The following is a 23,144-nucleotide window of genomic DNA, read 5'->3' as shown; positions in this document are numbered from 1 at the left end:
TCTAGAGCCATACATATAGGGGTTTGAATCCCTTCTTTGAAATATTATAGATCTGTGACCTCGAACAAGATACTCTATCAGATTCCAGCTTCTCATCTACAATAATGTTATACTAATTTCATAAGGTCAATGAGAGATTAAATAAAATAATTTGTATGTGAGAACTTAACAGAAGTTACCATATAGTAGGCACTCAACAAACAGTAGCTATTTTTGATGTTAAAAGGAATGATTCAATCAACTGAAGAGATAAAGAGGAAGTACAACCCAAGTTAAGCTTGAAAATTTAGGTAAATTTGGGAGAGCCTTTCAGAAGTGAAGGTATCACGTTGGGAATTATGGGCTTTGGGATAGGGACTTGAGTTTGCCACTTATTGGGTCATTTTAGGCAAGTTATTTTACTTCTTTGACCCCCAATTTCTTCAGCTATAATTTGTAAAATAATACCTACCTCTTAGGATCCTTTAAAGAATTAAATAGGAATATATATATATATATATATATATATATATATATATAGCCTTGGGAAAAGCTCAGCACAGAATGCAATCAATGAGGCTAGGAAGGTAACAGAGGCCAAGATACAGGGCAGGTTTTTGAAACAAACTGGTAAACAGTCTGTGGAGCCAAGAGACTGAAGGAGAATAGGTGACAAAACCAGAGGGTAGATTGTGACCAGATTATAAGAAGTCCCAGGTTCCTAGCTAGGATTTCTGGGCCCAAAGCATTGAAAATTATTTTTGTAATAAAAGCTATCAAATATAAGCCACAGAAGGTTTTATGTAACACTATAAATTTCTGTCAGTTTGCCCATAATGCAAATGATAGATAGAGGACTTTATAGAGAGGCACTCAGGTAACTCTATAGGTCAATGTTTTCGAGGTTTCTTAGCATGCATTACATGTATTCTCTTAGCATGTATTACACGCATTACAATACATTCCATTGTAAAAAGTTAAATATTGCAGAATCTCAACGTGTAAATCACAAAATGCTTAAATATAAATTTATACCATATTTCAAAGTTAAACATATTCATTAAGTCAATATGTGTTGGCTACCTATCATTTATTTTTTTAAAATATTTTTATTTATTTATTCATGAGAGACACACAGAGAGAGAGAGAGAGAGGCAGAGACACAGGCAGAGGGAGAAGCAGGCTCCACGCAGGAAACCCATCCTGGGACTCGATCCCAGGTCTCCAGGATCACACCCTGGGCTGAAGGTGGCGCTAAACCGCTGAGCCACCTGGGCTGCCCAGCTACCTATCATTTAAACAGAGATAAAATAATGAGCAAAGGACTGAGTCCCTGTGTCTATGGAGCCTGGTCTCATAGAAGAGACATACACAAAATTTATATATATATATACACACACACACTTTATATCATATAATATATAATCACATGATATGTATGCATATTTTATACATCCTATGAAAGGGAAGCATAAAAGGTTGTGATAACATATTCCAGGAAGACTTGATACAATCTGTTATAAACTTGCATCCCCTAAAATTTATATATTGCAAATCTAACACCCAATGTGATGATATTTGGAGGTGGGGCTGATAGGAGTAATTAGCTTTAGATGAGGTCATGCGGGGGTGGCCCTCATGATGGAGTTAGAACTGGAATAAGAAGAAATACCAGAGAGCTTGCTCTCTTGCTCTCTCTCTTTCTTCTATGTGTGGACGCAATGAAAAGATGGTCATCTGCAAAGCTAGGTAGAGAGGTCTCATTAGAAACTGACCATGGTGACATCCTGATCTTGGACTTTTTTGGAAATTCCACAACTGTAAGAAAATGTCTTTTTTAAGCCACTCGTTTATGGCGTTTTGTCATGACAGTCAAATAGATCTATACAGCCTAGGGAGTCTGTATCCTTGACATCTATTCCTCTCTCTACTCTGAAGGAAGGGCAGGACTCACTCTGCCTATAGGCTGTGAAATGGACCCCTGAGCATGGTAAGCCAATTCAAGGCAAACTTTCCTCCAACCTGGAACAACTGCCTCCTTCTCTGACCTGGCATATTACCTCCTCAACATCAGTTGAACCCACATGCCCTTGGCAATCATAATTCTCACACTTAGCAGTCTCCTTATGTTATATTAATGTTATATTATGTTATATTAATGTTATATATATTGTTAAATGGTGAGCATGATATAATCTCCTTTATCATAGGAGAACCATTTCTTCTACTCTCTACATAGTACATACTGTGGACAATGTAAATTTTGACTTAACAAGATTAAGTATATGAAAAGCTTCTTTGAGCTGGAAAATGGGAGAGTAGTTGTGGCATGAAATAACAAAGATTGCCTAGAGGAATCAAGGAAGGCTAGAAAAGGATAGCAACAATAGCAGTAGCAACAATAACAAAAAGAAGGAAAAGAGACCACTCAACAGTTAGGAAAAAAAAGACCCCACTTTGAGTTAAACTGGATACCGGCTTCAACAGTCAACTGAGTCAGAGTGGTCCTTAGATAAAGGTTATCAGTTGATGAGTTGATGCAGTGTCTCTAAACCAAAAGAGGAGTAAGTGTTTCAGGCAAAAAAAAGCAAGTTAGTGCTACTGACTCCAGGTACATGATCTGCTACTTTGGCCAAGCGCAAAGCCTGTGAATGGTCTATCCCTAAAGCCTCCTCATAGTTTCTCACCCTCTTCTCCAAGCCATTCTCCACAAAGCAGCCAAAATGACATTTATAAACATAAGTTGAATCACCCCCTGCTTAAAATCAATTCGTGCTTCCTTTGGGTTTAGAATAAAACTCAAGCTCTTCGCTGTGGCTTACAAGGCACTGGACGAGCTAAATCCTGCCCACGTCTCCCACCCCACATGCTTGCCATCCTCCCTCACAATGCTTCTGTCATGCCAGCCTTGTTTCCATTATTAAACATGCCATCTCATCCTCACCTTTGGCCCCTGTGAAGGCTGAATGCTGAGCTAGCAATGTTCCTCTTTCACATCTTCAGTTGCCTTTCTCTTTCTCATATGTCTGGTTTCAAGCATGAATGTCATCTCCAAGAGAGGTCTTTCAATATGTATGCTATCATATAATGCTTTATTTTCCTCTTTAGCAACATGTAAACCAACATTGCAACATGTAAATTTTCCCATGAGGGTCAGGGTCTGCTCTTTTGTTCATCATTGTATTAACAAGACCCAAGCCATTGTCCTGCATATAGCAGGACCTTAAGCATTTGTTGGATGGATGGATGGATGGATGGATGGATGGATGGATGGATGGATTGTAGATATCAGGCTGGTATCCTTAGGGAGAAAGACATGTAATCCAGACAACAATTTTAATTTTTTAAAATTAAAGTTTAAACCCTTCTGGAAATTAAAATCTGCCTTTATTTGGCCAAGTGCAGAGTTCCCAAAAGCTTCTTTTCCATGTTTTCCCTTATCCCTGGAATCCTATAGTACTAGAAGTATGTAAATTATCTTATCTTTTTTTTTCAAGTCTTATTAATCTGTATGATTTTGCTCAGTGCTTTATATGTAGCCTCTAGACTTCTACCCAACATCCAGTAGGTCCTTAATAAATATGTTGAATAAATAAGAGTAGAAATCCTTGAGGATGAGAATCACTCCAAACACCACTTAGTCATTTTTAAAAATTAAGCAACATGTCAAGGAATGAATTGACACTAATGGATTTAGACACCAAAACTTAGAAAAAATAAACACATTAAAAATGTCTATGAAAAATAGGATGCATATTTTTGTCTCCTTATATATAGAGAGAGAGACACTGAACACAATTTGACATTTTCTTGATGTTTTAGGGTTACTAATATGAACATCAATTATTGTTTGCTTCTGCCTCTGAGAATGTAGTTTGGTCTGACATTTGCAGGAAGAGAAGGAATCATATAAGCAAATGCAGTCCCTCACAGCTCCCTTCAGCCATCTATGCCAAATGGCCTGAAGCATGCAAGACAAAAATTCTAAGATAACCAAACAAACATCTTCCATGGGAACGAGAAATGGATCCAAATATGATCTCTTTCAACACAGTAACAGGCATCTCATTCCCAGTGTAGGATGGCTCTCTCTTTCACCATACATACACTTAAGAAAATAAGTTGCCAATTCTATCTTTGGGGCTTCCCACTTTAAATTTTGGAGTTATTCTGAGAAAGTGTGATTAAAAGGGTACTGTATTTAGAGTCAGAGCTGAGGCTGAATCCCAGCTCTGCCACTTCTAACCATGCAAGGGAGGTGTGGGGATCAGATTATATAAGGTATATGTCATACTTCACACAGTATCTGACACACAAATAAATATTTGATTCATAGGGTTTTCTTATCCCCCTCCAGTGTGCCATCTGCTCCCAATGACTTAACTGCCTTGTGATGCTCACTCTCCATCCACTTGCCTGAGGAAGGTACTGAGATTCCTTCCCCCTACCTTCTGCCATCCATCAAGCACAGTCCTATGAAAAGAAATTAATTAGTTTATCCAAAGGTACTGAGTTCTGAAAATTAATTACATGTTTTTCTTTACAGAGGCATTTGCATTTGGAAAGGGAACAATGAGTTGATCCATAGCAGTGGCTCTTAAATAACAGAATACCAGGTATCAGAGTCAAAGTGGATTTAGAGTCTGTCTAGGGTATATTGGTTTTCCTATTGCTCTTCAAATCTCACCACCTGGGTAATCTATCTCTGCTTTCATGCAGGGCAAAGTCTTGCACCAAATGTTTTAATGCGTATATTTAAAATCTGTGTGCTGATATGCTTGATATTTCAGATTTATATAAAACTTTCTTCTTCAAATGTAGTGTGGTACAGCATAGCCAATACATTCCCTACCTGGAAAATAATGTAACTTCCGTGTCTTTATATAGCTGCATCTCATTCTGACTTATTGAAGGATTTTGACTTTTCATAGAGAGGGTTTTAACGAAGCCTCTTTAAGCCTTTTTTAGATTTGAAATGATAAAAGCATTGGCAGGACTTGTAAGAGATAGCACAGGGTCGCTGTACAGATGTCTTTAACAGCGGAAACTTGCCCCTATCCAAAGAGAGCACTTCGCTATTTATCAAGATTTAGGGGAGAAACTGAAGTGCAAGCATGATGCAATTTTGAAAGATCCCATCAAAAGCAGACATTTCCACACCCCCTGGAAATGGGGATTATTTTATCTCAAAGTCTGCAGGTGGAGTGTTTTCCATTTCTGTGGCCATTAGGGCATGATTCCAGAGTGGAGGCTGACTTGAAGATCCTAAAATTCTCTTTATAACTAAAGAAAAAAAAACCTCTCAGATAAGCTAGTAACAGCTAAGATGATTCATTTATGTGGTGATTTCATATAATATATAATTAGTAACCAATGTGTTAATTACAATCTCAAGAAATAAATACATATTCCAGAATGAAAAGGCAGGTGGGTTAATTTGTTTGGCTGCCTGTTACTACTGCTTGTAAGTTTATATGCATAGTCACTGAAACTAAATAATTCTGCTGTCTCTATACTATATACAAGCCCAACTATCATCAATATTTTCCTAAGCACTGAAGCAAAAATCAAGGAATATACTGTTTCTTTAGAATAGTGATGTGCCTGGCATCTTCTGAAATGGATCCAAATGATCCTCAGCTTCTTGTATTCATGTGCTTGTGTAGTTCCTCTCTCTTTGTGTGTGGGCTGGATGTAGTGACCTGCTTCTACCAAACAGAATATGGAAAAAGTGATGGGATTTTACTGCTGAATGAGATTATAAAGACTATGACCCTCTCTCTCTTTCAATCCCCCTTCCTCTCTCTCTCTCTTTCTCTATCTCCTCTCCTCTTTCCTCTTCTCTTCTTCCCTCCTGTTTTCTAAGATAAGGCCAGGCACCATACCATGTTGTGAGCTCCCCTATTGACAAATACATGCGATGAGGAAGGAGTACTCAGCTTCTGAATAACAACTAGTGAGGAATTTAGACCTTTAGTCCAACAGCCCATGAGGAACTGAATCCTATCGAAAACCATATGTTGAAAGCAGGTCCTCTGCTTGCTAAGCTCTCAAATGAGACCATGCACCAGCCAACACTTTGACTGCAGTCTTGATAGAGACCTTGAGACAAACGACTCAGCTAAGCCACACCAGATTCCTGATCCACAGAAACAGAGATAAAATGTTTTCCTAAGCCACTAGGTTTTGGGTGAACATGATACAATAGATAACTAAATCAAGAACATTTAAATATATAATATATATTTTTACGTTATATATTATATATAACACATACCCACATACCATTTAAATATATAATATTATATACTAATAATAGAAAGGTAGATATATAAAGTGTGGTATATTCATATAAGGTTGAAGACTATTTGATTATATGGAAATAATATCTATATAGTTATAGAAATTACCTCCAAATAAGACTAAACCAATTTCCCCAGAAAACTAAGAGGTAGAGAAACCAGAGCATAAGGCCAACATCTAGAAATCATGGAACACTTTATCAAAAGGCACAGGAAAATTCCAATTTTAGTTTTAAGGAATTCTGTTCTTTATTAGTCAGTGCCCAAGGAGGTAAACAGAAACCTGTCTACATAGCCATGGAGAAAGAGATTTAATGCAAGATATTAGTTAGAAAAGTACTAGAAGTTCTCAGGAAGCAAAAAAGGGAGGGTAACACTGACTACACAGATCAAGAAGCTGCTAATGCCTTTGTAGGAACCCAAGGGACTACACTTGTTGCTGATGCCAGTGAAGGTACTAAACAAGAACCGTGACCCTACTGCTACTTCTGTGGCTTCTACTGCCCTCTTGCCTTCTAATACTCCATGAAGGTCTCCTATTGACAGAACCTCCCTTGAGATCAATGGAAAAGAGGGTCTGGGAAATGTACCACCAGTAGAAAGGTGAGTTTGTGGCTAAGTCAACTGTACCTGCCACACATATTGAAACAGTTTAAATATTTCCCTTTGAATGACAGCATTTATTTTTCAAGACTAAACTTATCAGGAAAGGATACATGGTACAAAATTCCTTGAGTGTTTTACATTAATTTTATGAATTGATCCCCAGATTACTACTATATTCACATGATGACAAGATAACTGGGTGAATACATCCATTTCATCATATATGAAACTAAGGCATTCCCGATTTAATGTGTCACCCAAACCTGTTATAGAAGTGGGTTTTTGACTGAACAATTTAGCTACTCTAGTCAAAACAGTTTATTCAGAATTACCTTATATACAATACTTGCAAGCCAAAGTTTATATCCTTATTGCCCAAGTTTATATCCTTATTGCACAGAGAAACAAAAGAGAAAATATCCAACTTACACATGAGGGCCTTAAGATCCAGACTTTTTTCTTGTTTATTTAGAGAATCATTTAGGATGCCGAATATGCAGTCCTGATATGTCCAGCCATACCAAACAGCATTCAATGCCTTGAATATTTTTCACAACATTTTCCGAGGCAATTATTTACTTTCCCCTTAAATTGGTCAAATTTTTCAGGCATGCATAGGAGGGAAGTCAGGTTAACAATTAATTTTCACCTGATTAGTACTCTAGGTTTCTGACCTACCTGAAGCTTCTTCTGTGTGCTCTCACAAAATGCCTTTGCCTTGCTGTTTAGTGAACAGACTATTTGAAAGCAATGCCTACATTTTCACTTTAACAAATATTTATCGAGGTCAATAGTTCGAAGAAATGCCAAGCACTTTGGTAGTTACTACCCCACATGTCTTTTGAGTTCCAACACCATGAGCCTCATACTCTGGCCTAAAGCTAGTGCTTTATGAGTAGTTATCAAATAACTGGTCAATTCAAGGAAAAGCACAATTCAAGAGAACTAAGAGTTTTCAAATTAAAGCACAGTCTGCCACCTATTACTGTAACATTTGTTTCCCATCTGCCTTTAGAAATCCCTGGTAACTTGTCAATGGCACCGTTACTGCAGAGGAGATAAAAACCTAGGTATGTTCCTTTAATGCTTGGATTTGTGCAGGTAATTGGATTTCTTCTTTCTTGAGGGGACACAATTAGAAAGACATGTCTCTGGTCCTTTCCCTTGAAGAGTCTAGAGGGCACTCAACCACAATTTACACACTTCTTGTAGGAGCCTTTGCTGAGCTAAGCTAAGTGGCAGCATTAGAACTGCTTCTGAAGGCTACTGTTGGGGAAAGAAGAGCAGGTGTTGATATTTGCATCTGAAAAATCTATACCCAACACCAGTGTACTCCATGAGACCCTGGAGTAAGTCAGGCCCTTGTGTATTGCTCTTACCCTTGATTCTTATTTGCTCATCTGAATGAACAATTCAAACTGCCAATGTCAACTGAATAGGCCCTGAAAGGACAACACACCCAAATCAATAACGCAATTGGCACAGACTCCAGTGAGAGATGGTGGATGGCAGGGTACGCACAAGTGTTTACCTCTGTTCCCTTTTACAATGTACTGAGATGATAGAAAAACAATTTTTTTAAAGTATAATCTCATAATTACAAGGAGGGAAGGCAATAGCTACAACATTATAGAAGTTGGAAGGCAGATGCTCAAGGGTAAACCCCAAATGCTGAATCCTAAATTAAGTAGAGAATGCAAGTGAGCAGCAATTTGATTTATACTGCAGAACCCTACAAAAATCTTAGCAAGGGCATCCTGTCACCTCTGAGGGTGGATGTAAAGATGTGGCTCCAAACGAGACAAACAGATCAAAGTCTGCTTACACAGGACTTAAATCCCAAGGTCATCTCTCAGATTCAGTGAACATGTATACTCCATCAGAAGATTAGAGACTTATTCCCTGGAGAAGAAAACAGAGGGTCTCTACTCTAGAGGACAGAAAGCAGTGGTAAAAATAGGAATGTGATACGAAGAAAAGTGAGAAAATGCGAAAGTCTACATTTATAATCTTGAAATACCTACCACTACCACCACTTGAAGTTCTCTTTCCTTACCAAGTCCTCAGAATGCTATTAGTCTTAGAAATCTGGCCAGCCCTAGAGAAAATGTCTAAGCTACAAAACTGATGATTCCCCATTATGACACCATCCAAGGAAGTCCACAAGTAACCAGTCCTGCCAACAGAGCTTCCATTATCTTAAATATGAGCAGAGGGCCAAAAATAGGCAGAAAGCTAATAAAAAACAACTTGAAAAGCAGAAGTCAAAACAGAGAAAACTTGGGGGAAAAAACAAAAAAATATACATATGTAAATATATCATTAATATCTTCATAGAATTGACAATATGCAAAAGTAACATTCGGATGAAACAAGCAAAACCTGGAAATTAAAACTGATAGTGTGCAAATAAAAATTCAATTGAGAGGATAGAAGAGAAGAAACAGTGAGAAAAAAATGCCCCAAAAGATGTCCAAAATGACAAGATGGAAAAAAATGGGATTTGTTTTAAGAAGTGAGGCAAGGCAATGAGAGACTTAAATCCTCATCTTCCAAAGGCAAGTACTAAAACTGAAAAATCAAGAAATAGTAGTATACACATGTTATATAAAGTTATGAAGGGAGGCAAATAAAACAACTGGAAGCAATTCTTTGGGAGGTGAAAATGGGAGTGATAGGGGCAGAAGATTGCTGTTTTTGGTAAGAAGCCTTATAAACTCTCACGATATTTTCATGCATAAACCTCAATAAGCACTTTTTTTTCCTGTCTTTCACAGCCTTTGCATCTGATTTTTTAAAAATCTTAGCTTTGCCACTTAGAAGCCTTGGGCTTATCACTGAACTTCTTTAATGTCTCTTTAGCTGTATAATATCGGACAGAACGTCTATGTCACGAAATTGTTGTGAATGTCAAATACGACCGTGTATGTGAAGAGTTAAACAGCCTCGTAAATACAAATGACATAATGTTAGTTACTATTATATCTAAGTTAGCTAGAAGTCAATTTTTCATTCGCTCATTCCATCCTTGTGATAGCAGAAAAGGAAAAAACTTGGAAAAAAAGCTCTATTTCTAGGGTTGCTTCCAGCCTTTGAGATGAACATTGACCAACCAGAAGCTTCTATAAACTAACTCTTGGTACCTATTGTCATGCTTGCTCATTACCTCTTCTACATCAGAGACAGAAGTCTGAAATAGAGAGTTTATGGAGGTGATAAAGGCAGTAATGTGGAGATCTTTATTCCACAATAAATAAAACAGTTATTTTCATGTTATTGTTTAATTACTTCTGTTAACCTAATAAATTTTCCAGCCACCAAGAAATAAAATAGTAATATTTGTAAGCAGAATGGCACTCCAAAGGTGTCCATGCCTTGATCCCTGGACTCTGTGTTGTACTACACAGAAAGAGGAACTTTGCAAATGTAATCAAGGTTATTAACATTAAAATAGGGAGGTTTTTCTCAATTATCTAGGTGGCCAAATCTAATCACATGAGCCCTCACAAGGAGAGAGCAGTCTCTGCCTGGAGGCAAAGAGAGAAGTAGTGAGAAGTAGGAAAAAGGCTCAACCTGCCATGTGTGGGGCCATTCGGAAAGCATGGGCTTCTGGAAGCAAATACCAGTCCTTGACTCACAACCAGCAAGGAAAAGAAATCTCAGTTCTACAAGTGCAAGGAACTGAATTCATCCAAAAATCTGAATGAACTTGGAAACAGTTTCCTCCCCTGATCCACCAGTTAGGGATACAGCCTTGCTCATACCTTGAGTTTGGACTTGGTGGATCTCAGCAGAGGATCCAGTAACACCCTGACTTCTCACCAACTAAGTACTAATTTGGTGGTAAATTCTTATTGTAGCGTGGATAACTAATGCTATATTAAGACATTTTAAAGTTTCATCTGATTCAGAATGGGTAATATGATCCACTAGATCCAGCATTTTTTTGGGGGGGTGCCATCTTCCTTTTTTTTTAAATAAATTTATTTTTTATTGGTGTTCAATTTACCAACATACAGAATAAACCCAGTGCCCGTCACCCAATCACTCCCACCCCCCGCCCTCCTCCCCTTCCACCACCCCTAGTTCATTTCCCAGAGTTAGGAGTCTTTATGTTCTGTCTCCCTTTCTGATATTTCCCACACATTTCTTCTCCCTTCCCTTATATTCCCTTTCACTTTTATTTACATTCCCCAAATGAATGAGAACATATAATGATTGTCCTTCTCCGATTGACTTACTTCACTCAGCACAATACCCTCCAGTTCCATCCACGTTGAAGCAAATGGTGGGTATTTGTCGTTTCTAATGGCTGAGGAATATTCCATTGTATACATAAACCACATCTTCTTTATCCATTCATCTTTCGATGGACACCGAGGCTCCTTCCACAGTTCGGCTATTGTGGACATTGCTGCTAGAAACATCGGGGTGCAGGTGTCCCGGTGTTTCACTGCATCTGTATCTTTGGGGTAAATCCCCAACAGTGCAATTGCTGGGTCGTAGGGCAGGTCTATTTTTAACTCTTTGAGGAACCTCCACACAGTTTTCCAGAGTGGCTGCACCAGTTCACATTCCCACCAACAGTGTAAGAGGGTTCCCTTTTCTCTGCATCCTCTCCAACATTTGTTGTTTCCTGCCTTGTTAATTTTCCCCATTCTCACTGGTGTGAGGTGGTATCTCATTGTGGTTTGGATTTGTATTTCCCTGATGGCAAGTGATGCAGAGCATTTTCTCGTGTGCGTGTTGGCCATGTCTAGGTCTTCCTCTGTGGGATTTCTGTTCATGTCTTTTGCCCATTTCATGATTGGATTGTTTGTTTCTTTGGTGTTGAGTTTAAGAAGTTCTTTATAGATCTTGGAAACTAGCCCTTTATTTGATACGTCATTTGCAAATATCTTCTCCCATTCTGTAGGTTGTCTTTTAGTTTTGAGAGGGAGAGTTTGACTTCTTCTTTGCCAATTTGAATGCCTTTAATGTCTTTTTGTTGTCTATTTGCTGAGGCTAGGACTTCCAGTACTATGTTGAATAGCAGTGGTGAGAGTGGACATCCCTGTCTTGTTCCTGATCTTAGGGGAAAGGCTCCCCAGTGCTTCCTCATTGAGAATGATATTTGCTGTGGGCTTTTCATAGATGGCTTTTAAGATGTTGAGGAATGTTCCCTCTATCCCTACACTCTGAAGAGTTTTGATCAGAAATGGATGCTGTATTTTGACAAATGCTTTCTCTGCATCTAATGACAGGATCATATGGTTCTTGGTTTTTCTCTTGCTGATATGATGAATCACATTGATTGTTTTACGGGTGTTGAACCAGCCTTGTGTCCCGGGGATAAATCCTACTTGGTCATGGTGAATAATTTTCTTAATGTACTGTTGGATCCTATTGGCCAGTATCTTGTTGAGAATTTTTGCATCCATGTTCATCACGGATATTGGTCTTAATTCTCCTTTTTGGTGGGGTCTTTGTCTGGTTTTGGAATTAAGGTGATGCTGGCCTCATAGAACGAATTTGGAAGTACTCCATCTCTTTCTATCTTTCCAAACAGCTTTAGGAGAATAGGTATGGTTTCTTCTTTAAACGTTTGATAGAATTCCCCTGGGAAGCCATCTGGCCCTGGACTCTTGTGTCTTGGGAGGTTTTTGATGACTGCTTCAATTTCCTCCCTGGTTATTGGCCTGTTCGGTTTTTTATTTCTTCCTGTTCCAGTTTTGGTAGTTTGTGGCTTTCCAGGAATGTGTCCATTTCTTCTAGATTGCCTAATTTATTGGCGTATAGCTGTTCATAATATGTTTTTAAAATCGTTTATATTTCCTTGGTGTTGGTAGTGATCTCTCCTTTCTCATTCATGATTTTATTAATTTGAGTCTTCTCTCTCTTCTTTTTAATAAGGCTGGCTAATGGTTTATCTATCTTATTAATTCTTTCAAAGAACCAACTCCTGGTTCTGTTGATCTGTTCCACAGTTCTTCTGGTCTCGATTTCGTTGAGATCTGCTCGAATCTTTATTAACTCTCTTCTTCTGCTGGGTGTAGGATCTATTTGCTGTTTTTTCTCTAGCTTCTTTATGTGTAAGGTTAGCTTTTGTATTGGAGTTCTTTCCAGTTTTTGAATGGATGCTTGTATTGCGATGTATTTCCCCCTTAGGACTGCTTTTGCTGCATCCCAAAGATTTTGAACGGTTGTATCTTCATTCTCATTAGTTTCCATGAATCTTTTTAATTCTTCCTTAATTTCCTGGTTGACCCCTTCATCTTTTAGCAGGATGGTCCTTAACCTCCAAGTGTTTGAGGTCCTTCCAAACTTCTTGTTGTGATTTAGTTCTAATTTCAAGGCATTATGGTCTGAGAATATGCAGGGGATGATACCAATCTTTTGGTATCGGTTCAGACCCGATTTGTGACCCAGTATGTGGTCTATTCTGGAGAAAGTTCCATGTGCACTTGAGAAGAATGTGCATTCAGTTGAGTTTGGATGTAAAGTTCTGTAGATAACTGTGAAATCCATCTGGTCCAGTGTATCATTTAAAGCTCTCGTTTCTTTGGAGATGTTGTGCTTAGAAGACCTATCGAGGGTAGAAAGAGCTAGATTGAAGTCACCAAGTATAAGTGTATTATTATCTAAGTATTTCTTCACTTTGGTTATTAATTGATTGATATATTTGGCAGCTCCCACATTCGGGGCATATATATTGAGGATTGTTAAGTCCTCTTGTTGAATAGATCCTTTAAGTATGATATAGTTTCCCTCTTCATCTCTCACTACAGTCTTCGGGGTAAATTTTAGTTTATCTGATATAAGGATGGCTACCCCTGCTTTCTTTTGAGGACCATTTGAATGGTAAATGATTCTCCAACCTTTTATTTTCAGGCTGTAGGTGTCCTTCTGTCTAAAATGAGTCTCTTGTAGACAGCAAATAGATGGGTCCTGCTTTTTTATCCGATCTGAAACCCTGTGCCTTTTGATGGGGTCATTAAGCCGTTCACGTCAGAGTTACCATTGATAGATATGAGTTTAGTGTCACCATGATATCTATTCAGTCCTTGTTTTTGTGGATTGTTCCACTGAACTTCTTAAAGGGGAATTTTAAGAGTCCCCCTTAAAATTTCTTGCAGAGCTGGTTTGGAGGTCACATATTCTTTCAGTTGCTGCCTGTCTTGGAAGCTCTTTATCTCTCCTTCCATTTTGAATGAGAGCCTTGCTGGATAAAGTATTCTTGGTTGCATGTTCTTCTCATTTAGGACCCTGAATATATCCTGCCAGCCCTTTCTGGCCTGCCAGGTCTCTGTGGAGAGGTCCGCTGTTACCCTAATACTCCTCCCCATAAAAGTCAGGGATTTCTTGTCTCTTGCTGCTTTAAGGATCTTCTCTTTATCTTTGGAATTTGCAAGCTTCACTATTAAATGTCGAGGTGTTGAACGGGTTTTATTGATTTTAGGGGGGGGATCTCTCTATTTCCTGGATCTGAATGCCTGTTTCCCTTCCCAGATTAGGAAAGTTTTCAGCTAGTATTTGTTCAAATACATATTCTGGCTCTCTGTCCCTTTCGGCGCCCTCGGGAACACCAATTAAACGTAAGTTTTTCTTCCTCAGACTGTCGTTTATTTCCCTTAATCTATCTTCATGGTCTTTTGTTTGTCTCTTTTTTCCTCAGTTTCCCTCTTTGCTATCAACTTGTCTTCTATGTCACTCACTCGTTCTTCCATCTCGGTAACCCTCGTCGTTAGGACTTCTAGTTTGGATTGCATCTCATTCAATTGATTTTTAATTTCTGCCTGATTAGCTCTAAATTCTGCAGTCATGAAGTCTCTTGAGTCCTTTATGCTTTTTTCTAGAGCCACCAGTAGCTGTATAATAGTGCTTCTGAACTGGCTTTCTGACATTGAATTGTAATCCAGATTTTGTAACTCTGTGGGAGAGAGGACTGTTTCTGATTCTTTGTTTTGAGGTGAGGTTTTCCTTCTAGTCATTTTGCTCAGTGCAGAGTGGCCAAAAGCAAGTTGTATTGGGAAAAGGAGAAAAAGAGAGGAGAGAAAGAAGGAAAGAAAGAGAAAGAGGAAAAAAAAGGAAGAAAAAACGAAAAAAAAGAAAAAAGAAAAAGAAAAAACGAAAAAAAGGGGGTGGGGGAAGGAAACAAATCAAAAAGCAAAACAAAACAAAACAAAACAATAAGAACCACGGGGGAGTATCTTCTGATTCTGTGTACTTTAAGTCCCTTGGCTTCCCCTGGAACTTGTCCGTCTAGCTGGTCTTCTGGGGGAGGGGCCTGTTGTGCTGATTTTCAGGTGTTAGCAGTTGGGGGAGCTGCTCTGCCCCCCGCCTGGTGCAGGGCTCAGTGGGGGTTGTTTACCCCGTGAGGCCCCAGGAGCAACAGCAACAGGGGCAGCGGCCAGCTCTGGAGCCCTGGAGTCAGCCCCCGCAGTACCTCCGCAGCTCTCTGTCCGCAGGGCCTGGAGGCTCCGGGGCGGGGCCGCTGATCTGCTCAGCTGGGGCAGGAGCGTCCTCGCTGTCCTGGGCCCTCCCGGCCTCTGCCTGTCCCGGGGGGAGGCCAGATCCTGGGCTGTGTCCCGGCGCCCTGTGCTCCGGAGCCTGCGCTGTTGGATTCGCGCTCCCGCGCCGCAGCCCCCTCCGTGGAGCCGCCCCCGAGCCCCTCCGAGCTGCTCCGGGTCCCGCCGTGCGCGCTGCAGCCCTTGGGGAGCTCGGCGCACTCTCCCGGGGCGCAGGTGTCTGTTACTGTCCCCTGGAGCCCGAGGGCATCCCCGCCCTCCTGGGTCCTGCTCCACCTCCCTGCGAGCCCCTTTCCGCCCGGGAAGGTTGGTGCAGCTCCTGCTCCTCCGGGACGGGGCTCTCCTGTCCTGGGGACACTCGCCCCGGCCTCAGCCTGGCTCCTCGCGGGGCCCCTCCCCCTCGGATGCCTTTTGTTTCTTTATTTCTTTTTTCCCGTCTTCCTACCTTGATAGAAGCACGAACTCTTCTCACTGTAGCATTCCAACTGTTCTCTCTTTAAATCTCAGGCCGAATTCATAGATTTTCAGGATAATTTGAAGGTTATCTAGGTAATTTGGTGGGGACAGGTGATTTGGAGACCCTACTCCTCTGCCAGCTTGCCCCTCCTCCGATCCAGCATATTTTCTCGAGATTTGACAACATAAAAACATTGTATTGTAACACATTGTACTTAAAAAGGGTACCTTTATGATATAAATATTAAGTACTATCATCTTTAAGACATCAATGAGGCTGGACAGAATCTACATGTTTCTACATTTAAAATGGGTTTCAATGGCTGGATAATAACCCAGAAACCCATGTATTTCACAGTATCAACCACTTTGCAAAGGTGATTTGGTCGTTCATTAGCTTTACAAAGAGCTAAAGACACTAATGTACACCATAGAGTATAACTTGGCATTGGTTTTCTGTCATTAGACTACTTTTTAGCCTGTATTGAAAGGTAGTAAAATACACTATAAGAGACCACCTAATTCATTTCTAAAAGAAAAGGTTTAAGTACAAAATGAATATTAACATAAGGTGTTGAAATTTGTGAATTAAGATCTTATTATGATATACTATATCACATTATAAGGTTCCCCCCTTAAAAAGCAAGTTACCACACAAACAGCATAAAATATCAGCCCTTCACTGTTCTTGATAATTTGGGAGATAATATTGAATGTTCACAGGGGCATAACTTTCTGGAAAATGAAGTACAAATGCTCCATGGGCTGGTTTCAAGGATATGAAAAAATTCCCTAAGATCCAGTATTGAATACTCTTACTCAAGGACAGTCAAATGTTAAAAAAAAAAACTCACAGAAAGAGAAGTATGAAAGAATGTAACATGTACATAAACAGGTGAATAGTCAGTTGCAGCAGAAGCAAAGGACTGGAGAGAAGATAAAGGAGTGGAGGTAATGAGACATCAGGGAGACAAAGAAGGATAAGACTGTAGGCCATGGTTTGGCTTGTGGACCAAATCCGGCCAACCATTTGTTTTGTACAGCTCATAAACTAGGAATAGCTTTTACATTTTTAGCTTGTTAAAAAAAAAATCAAAAGAAGGATATTGTTTCATTTATCTTTCTTATGAAGGATACTATTACATGTAAATTCTATGAAACTAAACTATCAGTGTCCATAAATAAGCTTTTCTTGGTATCCAGCAATGCCCAATTGTTTGTTTGTGTATCATCTGTGACTGCTTTTGCACTATAATGGCAAAGGTGAGTAGTTGTGACAATGACTATAGTGCCCACAAAGCCTAAAATATTTACTTACTTTCTATAGAAAAAAGAATGCTTCTATAGTTGAACATTTTTCCTATGAACAATTAAAGAAATAAAAGTCAAATAAAATCAGAATTGTAACTCTGATAGCAGTGTAGAGTATGAATTAGATGAAGAAGCAGGATATCCAGATCAAACACGTAGAAATTATTGCAAGAACCCAAATTACAAATGAAAAGAGATGCACTTGAGGAAGTGGGTAGGGGCAGTGAAGAGAAGGAAAGGCATATTTTGTGAGATGTTATCATATAGAATTGACAAATCTGGCTGGGAGAGTGGAGGCAAAAGAGGTAAATAAAAGATTGATATTTTAGTTTTACTGGCTAAAATGACATTACTTGGAGATGAAAAGGGGAGCAAAATTGAGGATGGGAAAGAAAAAATAAGAGCAACTCTGGTATACTTGTGGAACAGTTACATAATCCTTGCCTCTAAACATTTATAGTATACTCGTGTCATTTTTTGCATATGACATTGTGTAATGTTTTGTATAAAACTAATCTTACTGTATTGTGATCACCCAACGACACTACTTAATGCCCTGACACAATGTGTTGTACATTAGAGGTATATCATACATAATCTTGAATGGATGGCTTGATTGTAAACTCTTTAAGGGCAAGAATAGGTCTTAAATTACTCCAGAGTCCCTCAGCAGCCAAGACATTGCAGAGAACACCAGGAGACATGAATAAGTGGTTTGTGACAGACATCAACTGAACAAACCCTCCAACCTACAGGACGAAAATGCATTGGAATTGGCCATCAGACTGCCCCTCCTGCCCTTGCTGTAATTAGTCAGGGTTCTGTAACACCATTTTAGAAATAGATGTGGTCTGGTCAAGAACTCTTCTCTCAGTAGCTGCACACTATAGAAACAGAAAGCCTATTTTTTTTTCTTTTCTTTTTTTTTTTTTAGCATTTCTATCCTCAGGGGACACAGAAAGACAATGGCTGCTATTTTAAAAGACAGATTATTGGGAAAGTTGATGGTTCAGATGAATGGGAGAACACTTTGGCAGTGAAAAGAATACACATGGGAGCATTAGGAGAGCCAGCAGGAGATGCTATCCCCAGAGGCCATATGAACCTATCTGCCAATGACATTCTTCAGAACCACAGTCCAAACTGCAATTGTTTGGCAAATAGACTCTCACATCATTAGATGAAAAGGATAGGTAGTGACAGGTAAAATTGGATGAAGGCTACCCTCTTATGTACAGTGTATGCCTGAGGGTCATCTTTGTGTAGATTACCATTTGAGATTAAATCACTCAAAGTACTTGCCAGAATAAGAATGAAAGAAAATACAGGAATGCTTGAAATGTATTCAAGGTGAATACAATACGGGGCTGCTGCTGAATCAACAGGAGTGATACAGAAGTAAACAAATGGCAAAGGCACAAAAGTACCCACAGCCACAAAGAGTAATGTCTGTAGTGGGACTTTATATAGGAGAGAGGGCCGTAATGCAAAATGACTTTGGTCTTAACATGAACCTCCTTAACTTAGAAATTTTCTCCTTATCTCTTCAGCTCACAGCCCTTCTACCTCTTACAAATTAGGGTACATTTTCAATACATGGCATTCAATTGCTACTACCGTAGACCTAAAAAGAATTAAAAAAATACACTCCCTCCTTTCCCCACTTCATATGTATGGATACTCAGCCAACAACAACTTTTCCACCAGCCTTCCATACCACTAGGAATCCTAAATTATATTCATTCTTTAGGCCTGAAAGCATTATGTATCTACTAGTTCTCTTAAAGAACAGATTTACCCTAGAAGTGTAGCATTAATACATTTTTAGGGCTGCCTCAGCATAAGGTGGCATCTCATGAAGCCAGCTGAGTAAGCCCAAAGAAAAAATGTATAGGCTCAATAAGAGAATACTCTGAGAGACAGAAAGAGAATGGACATTGGAAATATGAGAACCTCTTTAGTTGACCAAAGCCCACTGTACCCAGAACACTGCTATCTATGTGTTGTCCAGGAGAGTTCCTGTCAGCATCTACTATCTGGTGATATGGCAAGAAGCAACTCTTCACATCAGTTTGGGTTGTGACAGCCTCAGATTTCATTTTTGTTCTTGGCAATCATCATGCAGAATTCACCCATTAAAAAATAAGCTGAATTGTCTTATATATTTCAAGAGTTAACTTTCAGCTGAAGACTTCAAAATTCTCAGCCAAATTCTCACATCTTTCTTTAGAAAGCCATTGCATATGAAGCTCTTTTTAACCGATGATTTATTTCAATGATTGTGGATCATTAGAAAATAGTTTGTGGGATGGATCATCCTTGGAAATTACCCATTGAAAAAGACAAAGTTCAGAGAGACTTCCCATGGGGGACTTAGCCATCAACGAAGCAGAACATCATGACTGATCATACACTGTGGCCAAAGACAGAATAAGTGTTGAGGAATCAAAAGAGAAAAGAACCCATCTCTGCCTGAAAGAGTAAGAAGGAAGGAGAAAACATAGGGCACCTGCATGGCTTGCTCGGTTGAGTGTCTGACTCTTGATCTCCACTCGGGTCTTGATTTCGCGGTTTTGAGTTTGAGCTCTGTGTTGGGCTCTGCACAGGGCATGGAGCTTACCTAAAAATGGAGAAAAGAGAAAACACACAAGCTTTTGAGTTGGGCAGATCTACATTTGCATATTGCTTCTATTGTTTTCTGTATGTTCTTAGGCAAATGTTTTAACCTCTCTGAGGCCTAGTGTCCTCATTTGTAAAAATGAGCGTGATATATTATCTCACAGAGTATTTATAACAAATGTGCCTGGAACATTGTGGGTGCCACATGATGGTTCCATCTAAATTTTGATTTCCCAACTCACACTGAGCAGATAGCAATTTAGTAGAGGCTGCTTGAAATAATGGATAAAGCAGGAAGGAGTCAGAGGATTTGACTCCCAGATATAACTTTGCCACTACAAGAATAATACTTGCTATTTTTGTACTAATTTTTAGCTTATAAACGTTAACATATATTCCCAATGTCAGTAACATCATATCGCTGTAACTTCAGTTGCATCATCTGAAAAATCAAATGGAGCTGGTCAGATATACTCTCTAAGAGTTCCTCCATCTCTCCAAGTCTAATTACTAAGCTGCATAAAGTAAACTAACACTTGAAAAGGGAATACAATGAATACAGGTAGATCCTGGTGAATTTGGGACCCTGAAAAAGTTTCATACACCTTCAGACCCTGTATCTTCTCGTGAATCATGGGTAGGATGCAAATAGACAAAGGAATGATAACAGGATGTCTCTAAGTGATGGTGAAACCCTGAGCAAAGGCAAGGAGTCAGAATTAAGGAAGATGTACAAGATCAAGGGAGGAAGATAACCTAAATGGGGCAAACAAGAGTGCTGGAATATTATAAGAAGAAAGGCCAGGAAGGACGATGGCCAGAGTTCAGATACATTGCAAAGCCAAACAAAAATGAAATTACCTATGGCAAGAAACAGTTACTATTAAAGTTTTTGTGCGATTTAGCCTCTCTCCTGTTGTAATATGGGTTTTCCACCATAGTAAACAACCAACATAGCAAAGGACTAACATCTCTATAAAATTTCCTATCTTTTATCTTCCCAAGTAGATTCCTCCAGGGCTCAAACAACAAATCCTACTTGTCTCATAGAAGGTAAAGAATAGACACTCAACAATACACATGGATTGGCCAAGTGGTTGAACCAAATATAGTGCTTATAACACTGTGGATTCATATGGTTTGATACCAAAATGGAATTGTAGTCAAAGAACATGGACCACGCAACCAAAATTTTAAAAAAAATAATAATTCAGGTACAATTCTTATTTTTCCCTAACACTTACTACCACGAAAATAACTTGAGTGAACTTCAATGCTTCCTAAAATCTCTCTCCTTCTCCATGGCATGAATTGCATGCATTGTACCTGCTATCAGATCTCTTCTCAACACCACCTGAAGGTACCCCTCAAAATCTAATTATCACCTTCTGTTCCTCCTCACTCCACTCCCAATTCCTTATCCTCTAAGTCTTAGAGTAAATCTGGGGAAGAAAGAGAAATACTGAATATGCTTGACTAGAATTTTTTAAAATTATCTATTTATTATAGAGAAAGAAAGAGCACAGGGAGGGGGGAAGAGGACCAGAGGGAAAAGAAGAAAGAATCTTAAGCAGATTCCCTGCTGAGCACTGAGTCAGATGTGCAGCTTGATCTCATGACCCTGAGATCATGACCTGAACGATAATCAAGAGTTGGATGCTTAACTGACTCAGCCACGTAGGCACTCCTAAACTTAACTAGAATTCTTGATAGTCAGCAGGAGGAGGAGATGCAAAGGTAGCTCTTTACATATTCCTCATTTTCACATACATTCCCAATATCTACTTTATGTTTTATCAAATGTGATCGAGTGGGATCCCTGGGTGGCGCAGTGGTTTGGTGCCTGCCTCTGGCTCAGGGCGTGATCCTGGAGACCCGGGATTGAATCCCACATCGGGCTCCCGGTGCATGGAGCCTGCTTCTCCCTCTGCTTGTGTCTCTGCCTCTCTCTCTCTCTCTCTCTCTCTCTCTGTGACTATCATAAATAAATAAAGAAAAAAATATTAAAAAAATATATATATAAAAAACAAATGTGATCGAGTGTGTTGAATATGATGTCTCATCTAGATTAATACCAGAGATGGGCTTCAAAGAGCCTAAATGCACAATGAGAGAGGAGAGGCAGCAACCACATTTTGTGCCGTGACGTCTCCTGGGTGGGCAGGGTCAGCACACTTACTATGTCTAGACTGGCCCCGAGAGGCACTTGGTGGCTTAGTCGGTTAAAGCATCTGACTCTTCAGCCCAGGTCTTGATCTCAGGGTTATGAGTTCATACCCTGATTTGGGCTCCCTGCTGGGCACGGAGCCTACTAAAAAACGTTAGATACTAGACTGGCCCTAAGCCAGAAAAAAAAAAAAAAATGGCTGAGAGCAAGGATTTGAACAGAAGAAAGGCATTTGGGCAGCCCAGACTATCAATATAAAGCACAAACTCCAAAGTTTCTTAGTGAAATTCTGAGTTTCTGGTTTGGCTCATCTCAAGGGAACTGTCTTCACTGAACTCATAAAGTTAACTTCCCCCAGTTGCAAGCCGCTACTCCTGAAATCCCTTTATCAAGGGTCAAAATACCACTTCCCTCTTTTGTTCCTGCTGAAAATGAGAGTAACTATAATACCAAGGAGCTAAAGGAACCTACCTGTGGTGTCTTAGGGCAAAATTCCTGCAACTCAGAATAGCCCTGGGGAAACCAAGAACAAAGCTTCTCTCTTCAGGGGATGCAAGTATATTCATTCTAGTATCTAGTATCGCTTTCCCTTTCTCCCCACTTGGCTCACAAGTCCCTTCTTATTAATTGAGGGCAGGCTGAATCGAATTTACATATTCCCACATTAACAAATCCTCATCCAGTTTTCATGAGGATCCTATGCCCGCCTACAAACCTCTTCCAAAGTATATAATGAAAAATCTAATTCTTGGGAGCTATGTTTCTGCAAGTCAGAAAGATGCCCTACATATTTTTTTAACTGATCAGTCTAAAAACAGCTTCAGCCAATTTAAACCACTTTTTATAAAATAGCATTTGCATCAGGTTTGACAGCCTGCCTGCCATTTTTCCACCCCATTATGATATAAAACAGCTGAGCTACCAACTCAGGGAAAAACTAACTTTCTATAGGAAACTACAACTAGACGGTAGTGGTCATTGGCCTAGAAGCTAGCCTTAGCCCATGTTACAGAGCTCAGCCTGGGAAATTTAGGAGAAATCAAATCAATCTGAAAAAGGCAAAGAAAGAACTAATTTTCCCGTGTTACATGAGTCAGGAAAGACATGCAGGCTCTCTATGCTCTGTGGTGCCTCAGGTAATTGCACCAACACTCCTTAGGGCCTTGTTATGGGCTCTGTGGGGACAGGGTCTCCTTC

The 23,144-nt window shown here is 39.5% G+C and overlaps 1 protein-coding gene across 12 annotated transcripts in view; it reads right to left on the bottom strand.

Annotated features, from left to right (window-relative positions):
* The window catches only part of LOC144324117 (uncharacterized), a 582,294-nt gene that overhangs the window by 280,806 nt on the left and 278,344 nt on the right, over positions 1-23,144 (bottom strand). For 10 of the 12 annotated variants that reach the window (XR_013389518.1, XR_013389516.1, XR_013389520.1 and 7 more), the window contains one exon: positions 19,671-19,781. Coding sequence is in view for 6 of the 12 variants with exons in the window: in XM_077915340.1 (XP_077771466.1) it covers positions 19,671-19,781 (111 nt within the window). In the remaining 6 variants the exon portion in view is untranslated. Of the gene's footprint in view, positions 1-4,363; positions 4,453-19,670; positions 19,782-23,144 lie in introns of all 12 variants that reach the window. The other 2 variants (XR_013389521.1, XM_077915342.1) reach the window with 1 other exon arrangement.

This window comes from Canis aureus, chromosome 11 (genome assembly GCF_053574225.1).
Source record: "Canis aureus isolate CA01 chromosome 11, VMU_Caureus_v.1.0, whole genome shotgun sequence".
In the NCBI taxonomy this organism is placed as follows: Eukaryota; Metazoa; Chordata; class Mammalia; order Carnivora; family Canidae; genus Canis; species Canis aureus.
Note: the sequence above shows the minus strand (reverse complement) of the source record. Positions and strands in the feature narration are given on the sequence as shown.